General features: G+C 31.7%; 2 protein-coding genes across 2 annotated transcripts in view; one reads left to right on the forward strand and one right to left on the reverse strand.

Moving 5' to 3' along the window:
- LOC123291076 (probable serine/threonine-protein kinase fhkE) overlaps positions 1–21,977 on the reverse strand; it is a 72,843-nt gene that overhangs the window by 20,581 nt on the left and 30,285 nt on the right. The window lies entirely within an intron of this gene.
- On the forward strand, positions 4,561–5,845 carry LOC123291077 (beta-1,3-galactosyltransferase 5). Its single transcript, XM_044871521.1, has one exon. It carries the CDS (start codon positions 4,637–4,639, stop codon positions 5,786–5,788), a length of 1,152 nt encoding a protein of 383 aa, XP_044727456.1. The 5' UTR covers positions 4,561–4,636; the 3' UTR covers positions 5,789–5,845.

Genomic DNA, 21,977 nt, shown 5'->3' on the forward strand with positions numbered 1-21,977 from the left:
AGTAAATCATCTCATTAGCAATTAAAATAATTCACAGTACATTTAAATATTGTAAAAAAAAAAAAAATATAATAAAATATTAGTTTAGAGAGCATAAGTTTTTTAGTATTATAATAAGATACGCTCTTCATGTGTTTATAACAACGACCCTGATATAAAAATAGATCTTTTGAACATAGCAGAATACAAAAAACAGTTGGACGTCTATAATAATAATAATAATAATAATATTAAGACTGTGATCTTGAAGTTGAATACGCTCTTTTGAAAATAAAATATTTTGAGAATAATATGTCGAAGATATCACTACTAAGTATCAATTCAAATTCAAACAAAAATATGTTGTTTTTTTTTAAACATACACAACATTGGCAATGTGCCGATTATTATTGAAAAGGCGCGCGTTTTACTAATGTTTGTCTACTTGTCTTGTACTCTGAGTAATTATGAAATAAGTGGAATACGAATACTGGACCTTTGGCTATCCTATCCAATTCTATTGTTATTAACCATATCAACGTCCGTTGTGGTTAAGGAGGACCATATTTTCCAGAAGGTACTCCACCTCAATTATAAATTTATTTCTAGTCGTTGCGAAACTGCAGAATACATGCGTCTCCATCGCACACACAATATTCTAAATTTGTATGTTATATTATGGTCAAATTCTTTGAACGTCGAATAGCTGAGCTAGCTAAGGCACGGGTATGAATTATGTTATTTTAGTGATTACTTTGTTCGAATCCAGCAGCAGTGACAAATTTTTTAAATATTTATTATCATATGTAACTCTATTGGATTTTTTTAATCTATTGTTTTAATTACGAGTTGGTTAGGTTGAGTTTGGAGACTGTAGAGGAGGTGGTTTGGTTTCGAAGTTTTTAGCCATTGCGTTAAAAAAGGGGACATTATTGCAGTTAATGAAGATATTATCGTAAACTATAAATAAAAGTTCAAGTTAGAATTTTACATGCATATATTTATATAAAATGTATGCGATGCGCGCGCATATGTTTGGCAGTTGCTCTAGGGCTAGTTTTGAAGTCGATGGAAAGACTGTTAAGAGGCCATCTTATGGAGACAAAGGACTAAGACAGAATAGATAAAAAATGCCGGTTTGTAAGCTAGTACCTAAACATCTATGAATGAAAGCAATAATTAAGAGAGGAAAGATGCAAAGGCAGATTGCGAAATCGCTGGAGTCATGAAGAGCAAACAAAGTTTATTTTTTTGCAAACAAATAGTTTTTCCTATATCAAAAAGATTAGAAAGTACATAAATTCTTGCTATATCTGCGATGAAATTTACGGGTGACCGAGAGAATATTGGAGATGCGATCAATTAATTTAAAATCAAAGAATTTTTTTCATTTTTATGAATAAGCCAACTTGAATTTATCTTAATATGGTATTTATTTGAAAATTTCATTTAAAAACTATAAATTTTATAAATGAAAATTCGATTCGGAAATTTAATAAATATAAGTCTGAAAATAATAATATTATTGATGCTGTATTTCACCATAAAGTTGGAAATTTGATATGGTATAGTCATGGATTTTTGAAAATTAAAAAATTAAGATAAGAAAGTTATTAATGAAAAACGTTTAAAAATTAATCATTTTGAATCAGATTTGAGTGAAAAGTCAATGCTACATCGAAATTAAATTGCTGTAATCAAATAATTTGTACAAAACTACGAGATTTGAGATTGTAATTCAGAATCGTTTTCTAGCTTTCCCATGTAATTTTGGATTAAACTCATTTCAGGTGGAGAGGAAGCAGCATTAATGTCTAGGTCGAGCCTCGATTGTGCTTTCAATTGGCTTTGAATGACACGTAGACTAGAACTGTGCCAGACTACTTTTGATTGAGCTATCTACTTCATAATTTGGAGATCTGTGATCATCCCAGTTGAAGAGCTTGTATGCAACCTTCATACATGTTATTTGCACCTGCAGAAACCTGGAACCTGGTCAGGTATAGAATGTTTGGGTTCGAAACCTTGGAATCATCAATCCTGGGAGGAATATCAGCGGAGAGGTTGTTAGCTTTCTGTGCGCCGCCTGGCCTTGACAGAATCTTATAGCTTCATCTGCTTAAAATAGTATCATCTCCCCGGAATCGGCTCGCTTTCTCCGGGCACAGAGGACTCCTTTTTCTCCAAACTCCAGATATAACATCAAAATTTACCTCAAATATAAGAATCAGGCACGAAGGAAATTGATATGGAAAGAATGAAACACACATTTTTTTTCTTGTATTGATTGATTGTAAATAATGTTATTAAAAAAAATGTTATTAAGTAACACCAGTAAATACGAGACTAGTTATGAATCATTGGAAAAATAATACCTACTATAAAAAGAAAGAAATGATGTAAAAAAAAAGTCAAAACCATGATACCTAATACGAACTGAGAAGTTTAGAAATAAATTTACATACATCTATCTTACAGTATAAGTATTATTTATTATACTAATACTTATGAAATCAGTTCGTCAACACTAGTCACAATAAGAAATTAGCTCAGTATGTGACGGTAAAGTTTTTTTCAAGCCAAGAATTTAAAACAACAAGTGAAATTTACAAAATTTAAAAACTCTAAAAAATTTTCGGGAACGCAATCCTTAACTCGCACTTGAAACATATCTAAGAACACTCTCCATTAAATTACCTTTTTCCTTAAAGCCTTCTCCAAACTGAACCGATTTTGAAGATCATCGACCATTTTTTAGTTTTTTCGGGTATGAAACCAATAACAGTTTGGTTCTTATTAGGCTAAGAGATTTTCATAATTTTCTCCATTTTTCCACAGTCTAATCATTTTATACATCTAAGAGTCTTAAAAGTCTCCTTCAGGACATCTTTAATTTATTGTAAGGTTTTAATCAGTTTTTTGACAGACTAGTTTTTCCACTTTCCTTTCAATTATCAAAATATACATCCACTAGCTCGATTCTTGCGGAATTTCGCTCCCGTAACCCATGGCTGTCTTCTCCCCATGGCTAAAAACAACAAATAACCAATTTCGTAGAAAAGTGGCAACAAAAATCAAATGTTTTGAAAATAGTAATAATGTCTAGAGTTTTAGGAGAGCATATGTAAAAACTAGCATGTTTGCCTAATAAATTTATTTAAATTTATGATATTTTTTCGTTCAAATTATTTTGTCTAGCGTGTTTTTTCCTAAGCGGTACATTTTTAAACCGTGAGTATATTTTTCGTCAAACATAGACATAATAAGCTTGAAAAGGATGAGTAAATCATGGAATTTGATAAAGGAATAAGGAAGATAAAGGTAGGACCGAAAAAAACTTGCTAGAGTAATAATATATAAGATTACTATGGGTGTGTTCAGTAATATTCACCAGTAAACTGACCAGTACTGATGACGTCATAAACCGACGCCATACGGGTGAATATATTCTTAAATATATACTCTTATTGTGTTCGTCAATTACGAGTAAGTTTTTTTCAGACGACATTATTCCTCCTTAATGAACAATAAATAAATAATTTCCATGACAAACACTCGGTGAACACATGTACACTGTCATGCCCGTTTTACTAATACAATATGACGTAGTATACCAGTACAATATGGCGTTGATTTCTGACGTCGTGATCACTTTTCAGTATACTGGTTAATATTACGGAACACACCCTTTATTACCAATTCTACACATTTCAGTTGAATCGGTCACGTTTCGTGAGCAGTTTTTCTTTTGTTATAAAACGAACTTAAATAAACATGTTTCCGGACTCCGAACAATAAACCAGTTGGCGTTTATCCATGAGAGAGGTGACTGAAATCGTTACCTTCACTTTACATGCAGTTAGTGGAATCGGTCACATAAATATGTGAATCACATAACCAAAAAATGTTTGGGGAAATGTCATGTTCCGTCCAATTTGCGTTGTTTTTCATGTTAGTAGTATATCGAGATATGTGACCTTGACCTATTAATTGTAAATATAAAATTTCACACCAATATCTACTTCGGTGCCATCAAAAATACATAATCTTCAGTCGAATAGTTTTCAAAATACAGCCACTGTCTTATACTGAACTAAATGCATGTCCTCAATAATAAATAAAATGAAAAAAATACTAGAAATGCATCTCACACTGCAAAAACAAAACATTCAGTTGTTTTCTCTCAAAACCAATTCAATCAATTTTAATTAATTATGAAAAATAAATAAAAAAAAACGTATTAATTACAGAATCAGCTATTAATAAATATAATAATTATATCAATTTATTAATTTTTATGAAATGCAATAAGGCAATAAGCAGACAGTATGCATTAATATCAGACTTCAACGCAACAATAATTTTTTAACATCGCGCACAACTTAACCAACTACTCTCTTTCAAGTCTTTTATAATGCGCGGTATTTTAGTATGTAAGTATATGTTACATTAAGTGTATTAAACAAAAACTATGACCTTCGAAGCGGCTTCACGTGGCTGACTATATTCTATTATTTGACTTAAAAGGTGTGTTTTAGTTTTTAAAAAAATGTGCTTGTTTTATATAAAAGTTATTGTTTAAATAATTAAAAGAAAAAGTGTTATAATTAATAAAAAAGATGGGTTATGTTTTCATGTCATTGTTCGCGCATGTCTAATGGAAACAAATATGCCATCATTACTAAAGAACTTCATATCAACATTCGTTACTTTAGTATTGAGTATGACAATATTATTAATACTAGAAAATATCTTGGAAAATCAAATACATCGAGGAAGTCATGAAGAACATCCTAAACCACGAGCTTCATGGTTGGGGGACGATAGTAAATTGTTAAATTTAAAAAACTTCAAATATTTATTAAATAATCCAACAAAATGCGGTCGAGAAGAAGAAATATTAGCGATTATTATTGTAACAAGCTATGAAGCACATATCGAAACTCGAAGTGCCATGAGACGTGCAATTCCAGAACAGGAATTAGAACGTTTGAGAATTAAACGTGTATTCTTATTAGCCGTAGCACCTGAAACCGATAAATATGCTATATCACAAGATGCTTTAATTAATGAACAAAAACGATATGGGGATTTAATTCAAGGTAATTTTATTGAAGCTTATCGAAATTTAACATATAAACATATTATGGGTTTATCGTGGGCGGGAAAGTATTGTTCACATGCAAAATATGTGATTAAAATGGATGATGATATAGTGATTGATTTTTATAAGATTGTACAAATGTTAAATAAATTTCAATATAATCGTTTATTTTTTGCTGGATATGTATTTCATGGAATGCAACCAAAAAGGGATCCAGCAAATAAATGGTATGTAACATATTATGAGTATTCAAAACCAATGTATCCGGTGTTCGTGTCCGGGTGGTTTTATGTGACAACACCGTATGTAGCACAACAGCTTGTGAATACTGGTCGATTTGTGCCATATTTTTGGATTGACGATGTTTATGTGACGGGTATATTAATGAAAGTGTTAAAATGGAAACATTCGGATATACATGAAATTTTCACGGCGAATTCAGCATTTTTAGAATGTTGTATACGTGATTTTAAACAATATCAATATGACTGTGATGTAGCTGTTGGTCCCAATGGTGGGGATGCGGAATTGTTTGTTAAATTTAACGAGGCATTATCGAAATGTCGTTTTCATAATAGTAGTGAGAGTATACCATGTCATTCTAGACCATTAGGTAAGGAATTAACGAAAACTTGTGTTGCTGAATTCAAAGGATTTCCGTTGGGAAATGGTGATGCTAAAATAGAAGATTATAAATTGTTTTAACTTAAAAATGTTTTTATATTTTTATGAAAAGTCCTAATAAATGTTTCTATGTTTGTACAGCGAGTTGTTAATTCTTTCCTGTAAGCTAAAATTCATTTCCTACAGTTGGAATGAAAAATTGTCATAAACTTTATTAATTCCACTAAAATGTTATCTAAGGAAGGTATAGACCGAAATTATAAGTGCATCAGTTTTCAACAAGATTTTCGAAGATTTATCGAGATGTTCGGAGTAATCGACAATTTATCGATTTTCATGGTAAACACCAAGCAACAACATTCAGCCTTAAAAAGTACAAAGCAAAAACGAGCTTCGGTGAATTCATGAGTTTTTAATTTCTTGGACCTATTTCAACAGTAGATATTGGAAAACAATAAAGCTTTTCTACTACTTCCCAGAAATATACGACGACTTCTTTTCAAACATTACTTCTCCATTTATTGAATTTCTATAAAGCTCCGTTTGTACTTTCATGTGCTTAATCGAAAACCGATTCGTAGTTATTTAATGCTCAATATACTTTTATACTCGAGGTTGAAGATTTAATGTTGTCATTCAGCCGTTCGAAGATATTTTGCGATAGCTAATTGAAAATAATTCTGTGTTTCTCTAAATTAATCCCACTTTTAAGGCCTTTATGGTGTTCGATGAAGCATCCGTACATGTTATTTGAATCTGCAGAAATCTGCAAGGAGTCAGATTTAGAATGTTCAGGTCCGAAGCCTTGGATCCATCAATTCTGGGAAAGATTCCAGCGGAGAAGTTGTGGACTTTCTGCGTCTAGTCTAATCTCGACAGAATCCTAAAAGCTTCATCTAATTGTAACAGCACCTCTTACACGAAGATGTCTCGCCTTCGGGTGACAGGTTGTTTTCCAGGAGGACACAGTGGGGACCTCTTGGTCTAGATGGTAGGGACCCATCTGCGGTACCTCTGTTTTGTTTTATTATTATCTACATGTTCATGTCGACATGTTCGGAAAAAAGAGGTTTAGTAAGGTAAAAGTAAAGAAGAGCAGATAAAGAGACGGAAGAAGAAAGAAGCAGAGTGAGGAAAGATGCTCACGAGTAATAATGTAAAAATATACTAGAAATTGTTGCTTACAGAATAACCTAATTGTAAAAGCCTCAATATTGTGCTTATTGTCAACATATGGAGCCAAATATATTTTGGCAAAGCTAACCAGAGGTTATGCAAGCTCTTTAATCATAAAAGTATTACAATAAAAGTATCTGAAGTCAATTTGTTTAAAGAAACATTCATATTTTTGTAACAAAATTCTTTCTATTGGCAACATACTTGTAAAATTTGTAAATGTTAATTAGAAAAATCTGTACTGTTATTATAAATTTCATAATATTTAACATTGAAAAACATAAAATGACATTTAAAAATAATTGTAAAATTAAAAAAAAGAAAAGTAAGCAATATGAAAAACGAACGTAAACGAAGTAAAACAATCAACATAGTCAAAAAAAATCAAAAAAAATTATCATAAATATATTTGCGATGTAGTAGGAAGATAATAATAATTGGAATAATTTAGAAAAACAGTAGTTCAAAAAGTCAGTAACTCAATAAAAAATCGAGCAAGCACTAGTAGTACTTGTAAAATTAGTGTTCCGTACTAATATGACACACTTTGCCATGAACAATACCCCAAATACAACTTCTACGATGACAGAAAACGGACGCATTGGTAACTAGCCAAAAATTTGCGTAGCCTTAACAAATAACGAAGACGCTATTGTGTCAGCTCCGCTTTTTATGTTCGGGGCTCAGCAAATTTGCGCCACTTGCTTGACGAAATTGATGAATATCCGGTTGTTTAATACTTTGGCAACCCAAGTATTACAAATTTCTGGGTATGTTACAACTGTCTCCCGATTAATTCAGAAGTCAATAAAATGATATTGTTGAAACAGGATTCACGTCAATCCTAGTGACTCAGTTGTTTAAAGCGTAACCAATGCCATATGCGGCATGTCGAGGGTAGCGGTTTCGATTCCCATTGTCATAATAAAAATTAATTTACAGTTGAGATGAGCGGCAGTAGTGCATGGTATATGCATGAATGAGGTGTACTCAACCACTCATAATCTCATAATAATTGAGTAGCTGAAAGTCCGCCTTAGTGCGTCCCTCGTACACACTCTTACGAAATTTCGTGAGTGGCCTCATTTTAATGTAACCTACAACTTTACATTTATGAAAACTTTGGAAATAGGGGCGAAACATGTCATTTAAACGACCTATTGAAAAAATATGAACAATAATTTGCTTTTTTCTCGAGTACAAGATAAATGAATATAATAAGAGAGAATAATAGTGCCCTACAGAAAAATTGGGTCGTTTGGCTTGACCTTCACCCCCAACATGTCGGAAAACGAAAGTATTAAAATTTATCAAACCGGCTATTATTGATAAATTTGCATACTCTCGTTTTTCCGACATATTGGGGATGGAGGTCACGAAAAACGGCCCAATATTTTTGTAGGCCACTATTGTTATCTCTTATTATATTCATTTATCTTTCATTCAAAAAAAAGCAAATTTTTTCGAATTTTCACATTTTTAATTTTATTTTGCTTGAACTACAAATCAAAACAAACCACAAATCATCTATTATCCACGTGAAACACTAATTGAGAAAACACCTGTGACAGGCGGACACGGCTCGATGATATCATCCAAGTATTCCGTTTTTGTAATACGGAATACTAATAAAATATAACACCTATTCATAAATACTGTTTTTAAATATTTGACGACATTTAAGATTTGAGAACACATCATGAGAAAATAAGGTGTCGGCTATATAGTGTTCGGTCATCGATGTAATTTAAAGCCAAGTATTACGCGATTTCAATTCATATTTTTTTCTTGCTGGTAAAATATTGTGTTGGTTTTTTGTATATAAGTATATAAAATGTTTATTATATTTGCGAGACGTGCCAATTGGCATATTGCCCATATCAATGCCTCAACTGATGGGCACTGTACGAATGAAGCCGCCTCCAGAATTAATGTTTAGAGGTGTGAGAACAGTTATTATCCTCCAAAGAAAATTTTTGTTTAGATTTGTATGTTAATTCTAATATCATGTTTCGTATTTGTTTTATAAAAATTAGTAGTTGGATGTTCCAATTGACATCTCTTTCCTTGCACAACTGACATAGTTTTTTGTACGTTTTTGTTTCTGCTCAATTAGGCCATGTTTAAGAGATGTCAAATGAGGTTTACCAAATCTGAGTGGGAAGGCAAAAAATGACTTTTATTGTACAGTTAACATATCCCATGGATCATCGTTTCTCAACTTTTTGACGCCCGATCCAACATTTATTTTGAAATTGTGTTGCGATTGAACTTTGTTTTTTTATTTTCAAGGTTTAACATTTTTTTGTAATTTCTAAAGTGTTTTGACCTATCAATTTTTGTGAAATTTTCCCTATTTTGTTTATTTTTACACCCGAACTAAAAAAAAGGGTGTTATAAGTTTGACCGCACATACAGAGTGCTCCAATTAATAATAGCTAACGACCTCTTAAAATGATATAACGTTCAAATAGTGGCCAATTCTCAATACACTTACGGCCGGGAAAGCGTTTTGAAATGATGATGAGCGCACATTTCTATCTCCCCCAGCTGGTTTTCGTAATTTATCACCATAAGCTTTAAATCAGGAAGGATTTCTGGGTCATACCATGTAACAAATTACCAATTTTTCTAACCAGCCGTTTTGGAAATATTCATACTAATATCCTTTTTTCCAAAGTTTCGCTACCCACTAGAAAAGGATGATTTCCCAGCTGAAGGTAATTGAGAAACTGCCAGTATTTTAACGTAATCTAGATTAGATCTGGTTATATTGGCTGTCCACTTACAGAAGGACACACTTAAGCTATAAAGCTTATTGTGATACCATATATATATATTTTACCACCTTTTCTGCTGATACTTTCATTTACCAGCTCCTCAATTATTTTGAGAGGCTGAGTGCACCTTCTTCATGCATATGAACCAATTCCTAATATTTGATTTCTTTAGTAATAGCGTGTAATGATTTGAAAGGCAAGCTCGCCGGTGCCAACACTCACTCGAAAGCCAGGGCAAGCCAATTGTGATACTCTTTATTGGTTTTACCACCGTTTTCGCTGATTATTTTTGCTCCTCATTTTTTGAGAGGCTGAGGACACCTTCTTCATGCATGTCCAAAACAGAATAAGGCGAAGGGACATACTCTCGCGAAGTATTACATTTTAATGGCAGTAAAAATTTAATTTCGCAGTTGGTTTGGAAACATTTAGAAAGTTGATTTAATGTAGCCCAGATCGTTTAAACATTTCAACACGATATTCTGAATAACAATTAAATTTACAATACCATTATAATTTGTAAATTATTTCGCTAACATAGACAGAAACAAGCAGCAAAAACACAATATAATTGGCGTATTCCCAATAAACTAAATTTGTTTGTATGGTTTTTTAAAAATGAAAAATAAATGCGTAGTATAAACAGACATAAGTTAACAAAATTATAATTTAATTCTTGATGTATAAAAGTTTAGTACGTCATCGCTAAACAGTATAGTTATGACGTCACATATTTATGCAATGACTGTTCGCTGTTTTTTCTCTTCTGTACGTAAGTAAGTCAAAAATTTTGTTTATCGTTATAATATAATATTATGGAAAATCTATTTTAGATGCTTTTTCAATTAAAAATAACTTAATAAATGTATTTTTAGTTTAATTAATAAAAATATTTACTTTTTGAATATTGGAAAATACAAAATATTTTTGTTTGAAAATTTAAAAAAAATTAATGTTTAAAATATTTTTACTAAGAATTGACATTCTAATATAGATATTAGTAAATATTCATAATGCACTTGAATTTGAAAGTAAGACAATTTATGAAAGGTTTGCGCAAAAATGTCAAAGAAATTGGATTTAGGCATACAAAAATCAGTCGACTGTGGGGGTAAAATCTAGGCGCTCTTGAAAATACGTGGCTAAGGATTCATTTCCTGGCGATAGATGTCAGTCAATTATAATTAAAGGAGCAGTTAATTGACCAGACTATTGTAATATACAGATATGTTTCTGACTTTTTGGTAATGTTTTGTTTTTGAAAAAGGAAGGTATTAGAATATGATCCATAAGTAAAACACAATCTTTACCTTCCAAACTTTTGATCTTGTACTTTGGCCTTGTTTTTACGCCCTTGAATACCAAAACTGTGTATTTGCAAGTTTACCTGTGCAAGGCAAAGATAGTCAAGGATAAAAATATATCATTAACGGAAATTACAGAGATCAGAAAATTTTCTGAAGATACGAGACATGAAATGTAAATTACGACTAAGAAGATGCTCTGGATTCCTTTCCAATTTTCTAGCTAGAAATCTATCTGGAGAATGATCAAGACGTCGTTATAAGTTCTATAGTGCATGAAATAAGAATGAATGTCTGGTACATTAAATGCTTACGTCAATTATTTATTTTTCCATACATTTTTGAAGAGTTAAAAATAATTTATGAGAATTTAAAATATTTTAAATCTCTCCAAAAATATTTTCTTGATAAAAATTCTTCTATTTCATCAAATTAATGACCTAATTATAAATAACACAACGAAAAAAGATTATAATAAAACATCACTTGTTAAAAGATACGCTAGGCGACATTTAAAAAAATTATATTTTTTTGAGATCTATAAAAAGAATAAAAATGGAAACCTCGTTGAAAAAAAGGCATTAATGGTACTAAATTTCCTATCAAAATTTTGTGTATAATTGGTATAAAAAAGGTAATTTTCATGATTCTTTAAGATTTGCGAAATAGTTAAATAAAGTAAATTATAAATACAATCTTAATCAGTGAAAACAAACGATTGACTGAGGTGATTGTTAAAATTCCATGTATAGGCAGTGTTGATTACGCATTCATGTTTTTGATAGGATAAACAAATAAACACATACATAATATATGCAACATTTTAAAATATGAATAATAGATACCTGTATATACACACTATATAATGTTCAAATCTAGTTTGCACCCTCACGGGTAAACAATGATGTTTACGAAAAAAGGTTTCACACAAAAGTTGTTTATTTTTTTATAAGAAACATATTTAAACTCTTGTTCTATCTCTAACGGTTTTCATAATTGGTCTTACGGATCCAAGATCTTGACCTATGTTGCTCCTTTACGAGCTCGACCTCCCAACCGGAAATGGATTTTATGAACACCTATAATTTGGGCTCGTAGCATCAATATTTTTAAGCGTTACAAACTTTTTAAGTGTTTTAATGTAGATCAGGGGCTGTAGCGGAAACGGCTCCAACGATTTTCATGCAAGTTAGTCCCAGGGGGTTTTTGGGACGAAAAAACGATCTAGCTATGTCTCATTTTTTAAAAAACGTCGTTTTATCTCGTAAACGTTAACCTCGAAAACGGTTACAACGATTTCCATGAAATATAGTATGTAAGGGGTTTCGGAGGCGAAAAATCGATCTAGCTAGGTTTCATTTTTTTTAAAAAGTTGTTTTATTTCGGAAACTTTAATCTTGAAAACCTCTGCAACGAGTTTCAAGAAATATGGTATGCTGGAGATTTTGGAGGCGAAAAATCGATCTAAATAGGTTTCATTTTTAGAAAACGTCGTTTTATCTCGGAAACGGCTCGAACGATTTTTATGAAATTTAGTATGCAGGAGGTTTCGGGGGCGAAAAATCGATTTAGCTATTTTTCATTTTTAGAAAACGTTTTATCAAACAAAGTTCGGTTACCCATGGTAGGTACTACAATTTTATTTCGAGTATCGTGACATGAGACATGGACATAAGACATGAGACATGGAATCTTAAAGATAATTAATTATACACTATATAAATGACATACCATGACAGTTCAAAATGAAAATTAGAGAAATATTTATACGTTAGAAATAATTATTAATAGACTTAAAAAATATCATAATTTATACAAAAAGACTTAACAAAAATGTATTATTATAACAGTATAGATGCGATAATTATCTCTCTCTTAAGAATTAAGACACACATAGGTGCATACTTATTATTTTGCTTAGAAGTATTTTACTTCCATAATAATTGTATATTTATGATAAATATTTGGAGGAATTCCAATTGGGATTAGAGATTAATATAATGCTTAATTAAATTTTTAAGGAGATTAGCTTAAATTCAATAAACTAGGAAGTGTATTAGATATGTCAGACAATATTTTATTAAGTTGCTTACTATGTCGCTACTTACTGCTGAACTAATTAATCATCGAATTATGTACAGTAAAATGAACTTAACCCGTCAGCACTCGTGTTATGAGCATTTTGTTCACGCTCGAGTAAAGACAACTGCGAATTCTTTCTACTCTTAATAGATTTATTAACCTCTGGAAAAAAAGGGTACACAAGGTAGAAACATGCCGCTTTAATCGAGATGGTTGTTGGCGTTGGAGATGTATGATAAAACTAGTCGTTTACAGATCACCATCTCTATTATTACTTGTTTAGAGCTATAATTATAAGGAAGAAACGCCGAAAGGGTAAAGAAAATATATATTTTTAATTGTTTTACACCGAATAGTTGGTAGTTTATGGCGAAAGTTATAAAAATTTTGCAAATAACTTATAAACTGCATTCTGAATATTTTGAAATGACCTTTGAAAACTTAGCAAGGGCAATATTTTGATTGAAACATTGAGTGGCTTCTTTCGTCCTTTGATTGAGAAACGAAGAAAGTGGAAATCAAGCCTGGCTTTGGTTGCTATTATTGGAGAGGGATTGGAAAGAATGGAGAATGTATCTCTCTTTTGCTGAGAGGCACAATAATTTCAACAAATTTAGGAACGAATAGGTTTATAGTGTTAAGCTTAATGAGGAATTAAAAGAATTGCTGTTACTTCAGGGAGTATAAAAATCCTTATTCGAGGTTTGCGATTATGTAATTGAGAGGGAATGGGAATAATATATGAATCTATCTTTTACCGAGATAAATAAATTTCCATATGAGGACAATTGATACAAGTGGCGCATATTAGTTATTTAGAAGAATTTTTACTTATTACATTCCATTTTTACTGGAAACAGGGAAGAAATGCAACGAATTTAGGAATAAATAGAGGTTATTGTGTTCCGCTAAAAGAGGAATTGATATAATTGGTGCTATTTGGAGAACTAACAAGTGAAATCAAACAATTGACTGAGTGAATTATTGAAATACCATGCATAGACAGTGTTGATTACTCTATCACATTACACATACATACATGTCACACATACATAACTGATATGCTCATATAATACATACTATACAATTTACGCCTAATTTGCGCCGTCACGGGTAAACACTGATTTTTACGAAAAAATGTTTCAAACGAAAGTTGTTTATTTTTTGATAAGGAACATTTTTTTACATTTAAACCTTTGTTTAAATCTCTAACCGTTTGCAAGATGGATCCTATGGACCCAAGACCCAATTGACTTATGTTACTCATTTACGAACTCATCCTCACTTTTTACATACTGAGTACGCTGTTAAAATTTCAGCTTGATATCTTTTTTCGTTTTTGAATTATCGTGTTGAAAGACAGGCGGACAGACGGACAGACGACCGAAAATGGACTAATTAGGTGATTTTATAAACACCTTTACCAAAATTTTATTCATAGCATCAATTTTTTTAAGCGTTACAAACTTGGGACTAAACTTAGTATACCTTTTATATTACATATATGCATGGTATAAAAATCTCGTTAAGTAGTTTAACATTAGTTAAATCATTTTGGTCTACGGATTTTCCCAACTCCTTTTCCGAGTCAAAGCACCGATTTTTATGATTTTATTAAAATCATCCCAACAATTCTTAACATTTACATATTTTTGTCGCATAGACATGAAGGTCATGTGAATCTTTTAAACTACAATAAAATAACTTCTTTTTTTTTTGTATGATTTTATTTATGAAATAAGATGAAAAGTTATTAGGCGCCATTTAAATACTTTCACAAAACAACCTTTATGTTATTTGTAGTTATAACCTGAGCGCTATGTAATAATAATTATTTAGTAAAAAAAAATAATGTATTTACAAAAAAACAACAATTCATTGTCTTGTTATTTTAAACAACAATTCTTACAAATATTGTTTAATTGTACAAGCATAAAATTAGATTAAACATATTGATAAAATAATATAACATGGGTCATTTATATGGGAAAGTTTAATCGTATTATTATTAAATCTTAATTGGTTTTATCAAAATTTAAGGTGATTAAATTTAATGGAGTACTGAGAATTACTGATTCATGGTTTATGGTTTGACTTTGAAACTTTTTTGAAAGTAGTACACAAAAGACGGCAAAGTTTTGGGTTTTACCCCTGCTGAGGTAGGCAGCCAACAGTACTGTGCATACTGTCCCGCGTTTTTAAAGTACTTTTTTGAAATCAGCGAAAGTCCTAGTACTGCCTTTTCCGCAACTCCATTACGTCAAACTTGGATCTTTTTGCTGTGGAGCGGGAGGCGGCGTTTTTAACTTCGTTATTTGGGAAATAGTATCTGAAATCAAGTCGGGCGGTCACCAAATGTCTTCAAAAAGTGGATTAGGAACCAGAGATGTTCCTATACTGACCAATTTTTGGACACAAAGTCCGAAAACATAAGCCTCACCATGATCCTCACCGTGACAATATTTCTTAATTCGAAGAACAAGGTCTAGTGAGCACATGACGAAGTTAATACATCGCTTGATCCCAAAAATCAAAGTAGGCCATATAATTGCATCTTAACATATACACTTTTTTTGTATAAATACAGTAAAATCCCGATAACTTAAACCTCAATAATGACAAAAACTCTTTAGATTAATAAAAATTTTTGATTCCTTCCCGTCAAAGTCTAAAACCATTTACTTTTTACATTTACAGCATCGGTATTTTGTACTCTGTTTATAGGAAATATGAGGCAAGGTTTATTAATTTTAGTCCCAAGTTTGGACTAGGTGTAGGTGTGCATAAAATCACTTAACTAGTCCGTCTGCCTGTGAACACTAAAAAACAAAAAGAGATATCAAGCTGAAATTTTTATACCTTTTTCAGAACGTAAAAGGTGAATTTGGGTTCAAATAAGCAACATAAGTCAATCGGGATTCGTATTACGGATCCGTACTGTCCGTGTCTCTATGTACCCCGACATCTTGTAAGCCGTTAAAGGCAGAACAAAAGTTTAAATTTAACAAATGTTCCTAAAAAATAAACAACTTTTTTTTTGAAACATTTATTCGTAAACAATATTGTATTCTTGCAAAACTTTAGTATCCATTTTCTCCAAAACTATAAAAGATAGAGAGTTTAAAATTTGTAGGTAGCTTCAAATAGTGAGCTTAGTAGAAAAATTTCTAAAAACGAAAAACAAAATTTTAAAAAATACATTAGAAAACACTGATATTCAACACTGTTTATACAACTCAAATTATTTAACATTTCCCTTAATTTTTAACTTATCGAGATTTTACTGCACTGCACTATTTAAAATACTGTTGTTACCATAGTTTCGAAATTCTATCTTTTATCTAGAATATCAAATATAACTGATCGATCTACATTAAATAAAGAAGTCACATATCCAAATACAGTCAATTAAACAAAGTTAAAAATAATTCTAGAAGTAATAATTATTAATTTTCATTAATTTATTTTGATTGAGATGTATATGTTTTTGGTTTCTTATAAAAAATCGCGTTGACAGAAAATATATTGTATTACAAATAAACATCTTTTAGTCAAGTGATTACAAATAAATAAAAACTTTAATTTTCTAAGTGTTTGTGAAAACTGTGTTGGGAGAAAACCGAAACGAAGGAAAGATGAACGAACTAAATGCTATGAATTTATTAAAAGTAAGTAACAAAACAAAAATATAGAAAACGCTTTGCCAAATATTTTTTCTTAAAATGCTTTGTCATTTTTTTTTTTTTTTAATTTTAAAAAAAGTCTTGCATCATACTTAAGTGAAGATTCGATGACCGAATTATTCTACTTAAAAACAAAAATCATTTTGTGTTAATTATGAAATCCGTGTGTATGAAAGGATGTAGGATTATTTATTTTCATCCCAACATCCGGACTTTCTTAACCCATTTATTATCAGAACAAATAAATAATCTATGTTCAATTTACATTGGTGTTGGAAAAACACCTGAATTCGACCCATTTGAACAACCTATTTTGCGAAATTACTCGCTCTAATAGACTGGATTTTGAGTGATTCCGAATTCACCAATTCTGCATTTAAACAAAGTTGTAGGTAGATATTTAATTCTGACTTGCTATTGACATATCGTCCTACGAAATTGGAGGAAAATTATTTTGGTCGATTTTAACCAACCGCCAAGTCAAACATAGGCGAGATTATAATTTCTCGAAAATGAATGAAATGAGAGACACTTGAATTATTCTTGAACTCTTAAATTGATGTTATCGTTGATTAAAATGAATGTTTTACACTGACAAAGTTTTGCGAGAATTATCTTGTGACGGCAGAGTGTAGAACTGGTCTGATTCAAATTGTAGTGGCAAAATTAAAATTTTATTTTTAAAGGTAAAAGCACCGCTGATGCCGGGTATCAGTTTGTTATCTAGTATAATGAGACTTGGAAAAGCATAGCATTTAATTATTAGGGCAATATTCTCTGGCATCTTAAAATCCTCTTTATACAGGGTGAACTATTATGGCAAATAGCTCGTTTTGCAGAGTTTGATCTGCCACATCATGTTCTGACATCAGATTGGACCTAGCTCTCCACCTTCCTGTAATAGCCAATTTAGATGCCAAAAGTTGTCAAAGGCAATAGAGGACTTTCTGGACTGTGTCCATAGCTTTGGCCTGGAATTCTAGTTTCATTTGACCTTGATCTTGAAAATTTATCTTGCCTTAAAAGTTACTTAAAACAAACACGAATGATTTGTCTAGAAAATTTTTCTAAAGCTAGCGTACTTTCTTTCGATTAAATGCAATAATGACTTATTTGAATTATTTTTAAGTAGCATTTCCTCCGAAAGCTAACGTGTTTCGAAAAAATGTTTTAAATAAAAAATGTTTGTTATTTTATGAGAATCAACTCCTAACTACCTAACTATTTAAGGAACCCAAAGAACTAGGCCCATCTGAAGTCAGAAAAGAAAGAGTTTCCCATCAAACTCTATGTAATTGGTTTGGTTAACCAAAAAACGAGATATATTAGCCACAATAGATTAAAAAGGTCCACCCTGTATTATTGAGGTAAGGACAGCATTTTATGGCATATAGCAATTCCTGTATAGTAAGGAATTAATTAGTAAGAAAAATTGTCCTTGGAATTACCACATGTGAACTTAGCGAAAACGTGTAGCATCGAAATAAATTGAGTAGGTGTTTATTTATTTTTTTTCATTAATTTTAGTTTGTCATTCATAAATAAGAATAAGCTTAATTTAAAACATCTATAATTTAATTATTCAATTGACGTCAAAAAAAAAACTTAAAAATAGGCTTTATAATAATTTATTTTTAAAAACCGAGTTAGGAAAGATGTGGCCTTTACAAGCCAGATCGATAATTTCGTGATTAAAACAATTGTATTCATTTGCCAACCGAGATTACAGCTTTAATTTGTTAAAATATTGTTAAAATAATTTGCATTCTTGTTTTATGGTTAGGTTAGGTTAAGTTAGAGTGGCTGACCTGAGGTAGGTATGGTCTAAGTATGAACCATAGGGTTCGCGGTGATACCGCAAAAAAGGTTGGCCCATTCCCTGTTACTACTTCCTGAACTATTTGGAGCTGTTTAAGAACAGCAGAAGTGCTTGGACGTGAACGGACTTCAGGTCGGAGACATATCAAAGAAAGGCTGACTGAAGTAAGTCCACCTCCTCGTGGCAAGAGCTGGGTAGTGACAGCTCCTCCTCCTCATTGTGACAGCTCCTACAATAAGCATGATACACTGTCGGGCCCTGGCGTTCAGCCTGCCTGTCACCTAGCCAGGTCTTCGGAATGCCCACGATTGTACTCAGACCATCTGTCTTGCAGTACCACAAGTACGTTTCTCCCTCCATCTAATATTGGCCTTTTTTAAAATATCCTCTTTAAGGAGCAATTTGCAGTTCGCAAATAGAACTCTCGTATTGATACTTGTACCCGGCAGCATTGTGCCAATTCTAGCAAGTTTGCCTGCTTCACTATTTCATGGAATGTCTCTGTGTCTAGTGCTTGTATTATAGCCAGCAAAAAATTTTCAATGTCATCTTTACGCCTACGTGTAGCGACTCTGCCTCAACAGATCCACAAATATACTCCATTTTTATAAAAGGGTATACCCTATAGGTTTTAATTTCGATTTTCGAGTTGAATACAATAATTTCTTATCAAGAACTTTAAAAGTATTTTAAGTTCTATTTAAAAAAAAAAAAATTAATGTAAATGTTATTGCCAAAATTTTCTTTCCCAATACAAGAAAAATATTGTTATTGTATGAAAAAGTAGGTACTAAGTCGTAATCACAAATTTAAAAAAATATAATGGTCTGAAAGTGAAAATGAAATTTTAATATTTATACAGGTCTAGACGATAAATTATATTAACCGGTAAAAAAAAAACCTCAAGAAGCCAATAAAAACAGTGTTCCTTTATTACGTCAAAACAATAAATTGAGCATTTAATATTTATTTAACAGATAATAGATATATTGTGCTGTATTTGCCAAATTTTTGTTTGCGGATATCAATAATTTTATTGATAATTTAATTTGGTCGAACAATTCATAACCTAAATGATAAATCGTGAATCTAGACAAAAAATAAAATCATAATATCAGTTTGTTATAATATTTTGTGATTTTTATTTAGCTGTTAGGAATAGTATACTTATACTTTTCTAGACCTTCTAATTTCAAACAATATATACAAGAACAATATAATATTTATAAAAAGTTTCTTAAATCGTACCAATACAGAATTGCTGAAAACGCACATTTAAATTTATGTCTATATTAAGCATACATATTATGTTTATTTAGATTTTGGATTCATTGTTTCTGCAAATTTCAAACAAATCAATGTAAATATTATCAAAGATAACACATGAGAACTGCAGGATATTTTGAATTAAATGTCGATTTTTCGCCAATTTTCTAGATCAATTTTGTATTATATCGTCACCAAATTAGTAACGGGTAACATACACTATTTATAAGAGTAACTACAATTAGCTAATAATTCATACTGATGAAGACTACATGGTAGTCGAAATATTTATATAATACAAATATTTAGTATTTATATAATAAACAAATTAAGGCCAGCAATCTTGTAGCATACTGTGTACCATTTCCCACATTCTTACCAAATCGAATCAAACCTCTTGCCAAATCAGACTCCTGTCCACCTTCTAGAAACTACACTTATCCAATTAAAAAATGTATCTCTTCTTAAGATCTTCCTTTGTTTCTTATTTGTTATTAACCCCCGAATAAAAAGAGGAGTGTTATAATTTTAACATATCTGTGTATCTGAGTATCTAATTGTGACATTTTAGCTCCTAAACGGATGAACAATGTGTTATTTTTTCAATCTCTGAGGGTATTCTCGTAACTAACGCAGCTCCTGCGTTACGAATTTTTTGCTTATTTGAAAGGTAATTTGACCGATCGCGAAACGAATCGATCAAACCTGATTTTATGTCGGGGGTTTCTTTTGAATAAAAAGTAAGAATATATTATTATAAAAGACAATTTTCCTAGTTAGTTTCATCAAATTTAAAGTATCCTGAATATTATTCCAGGAACGAAATAACGGAAATAGATTAAAAACATTAACTGTGCTAATGAGCGTCATATAATAATCTAAGTAAACATCTTTAGATAATAATAAAAATAAAAAAATCACTAATATATTGAATTAAAACTGTTTATTTAAAAAACATAATAAAGCCATTTGTATTTTATAAAAGCATTCTCTTCCACAAATATGGCCTTCCTTATAAAAACATAACATGTATATATCGTGTACATTCGATATATTAGTTTTTCCATTCTTTCTCATTTCATAACAAACCGTGACGAATGTGACCCTTAGAGACCGGATCATAAACAACCTGGCGAGGCACAACAAAGTCAATATTACCTAGATACCCGGACACTCTGGTTGGAACGGTAATGAGAGAGCAGACAAGCTGGCCAAACTGGGAACCACCATGGCTCCCACTCAAAAAAAGCTTGCGAGGATGCCATAACAACAAGGTCTTAACAGATTAGGAGATAATCTGAAAAACCAACAATTAAAGGCATGGACCAGCTACGAGGGAGGGCGAATCGCCAAAAGCCTGTTGGGTGAAGCGAACTCGCTTGGTAACAGAGCCGAGGAGATCTTGAAACGAAACAGAGCTGATATTAGAGTCATCGTAGAGTTACTCACAGGGCATGATAACCTGAACAAGTTCCAACATCAGATTGGAAAAAGACAATCTCCCGCGTGTGACAGATTCGGAGAAAATTCAGATCGATCCACTTTCTCTGTTACTGCCCGGCCATAGTCGAACCAGAAGAAATTAGGAGACTCAGCGCTAGGAAAATTCTGGATTTCTTTACAAGGGTCTACTTGGCTAGGTGCTCTGAACCATTGCTTCAAGGCGCGATGCTCGAGCATGGCCCGCTAACCTCCATACCCATACCCATACCCAACCTAGATCAAAATCTACACCTAACTTGATGCCGCTAGAAAGTTTGGCCATTACTATTCTTCAAATAAGCCAATAATTGGAATCCATTTTTGGAATAATTTTTGAAAATCTTAAAACTTTGAAAATATTTAACAAAATAAACCAAAAAAGTTTACTCGGTGGTTTTCGGGGTCGTTCATCACGATTCCGAAGCCAGTATTACGATATATTACCCCGCTCGGGGTAATTCGCCCCTCGCAGGTTACGAAACAGCAATATTCTGTAATTGTTCAACCAAATGGGCATGAAAAGTACACCCGAGGGTTTTAAGTGTCTCTAATCACATCATGAAGTCGGAATTCCAATCTACTAACGCCTCCTGGGGTAATTCACGCTCGCTGGTTCAAACCAGTAGAGAGTGCATGCGCTTCTGGTCCAAACATGTAAATATTCGACAAATGGACCAA

The sequence above is a fragment of the Chrysoperla carnea genome, chromosome 1, assembly GCF_905475395.1.
Source record: "Chrysoperla carnea chromosome 1, inChrCarn1.1, whole genome shotgun sequence".
Classification (NCBI taxonomy): Eukaryota; Metazoa; Arthropoda; class Insecta; order Neuroptera; family Chrysopidae; genus Chrysoperla; species Chrysoperla carnea.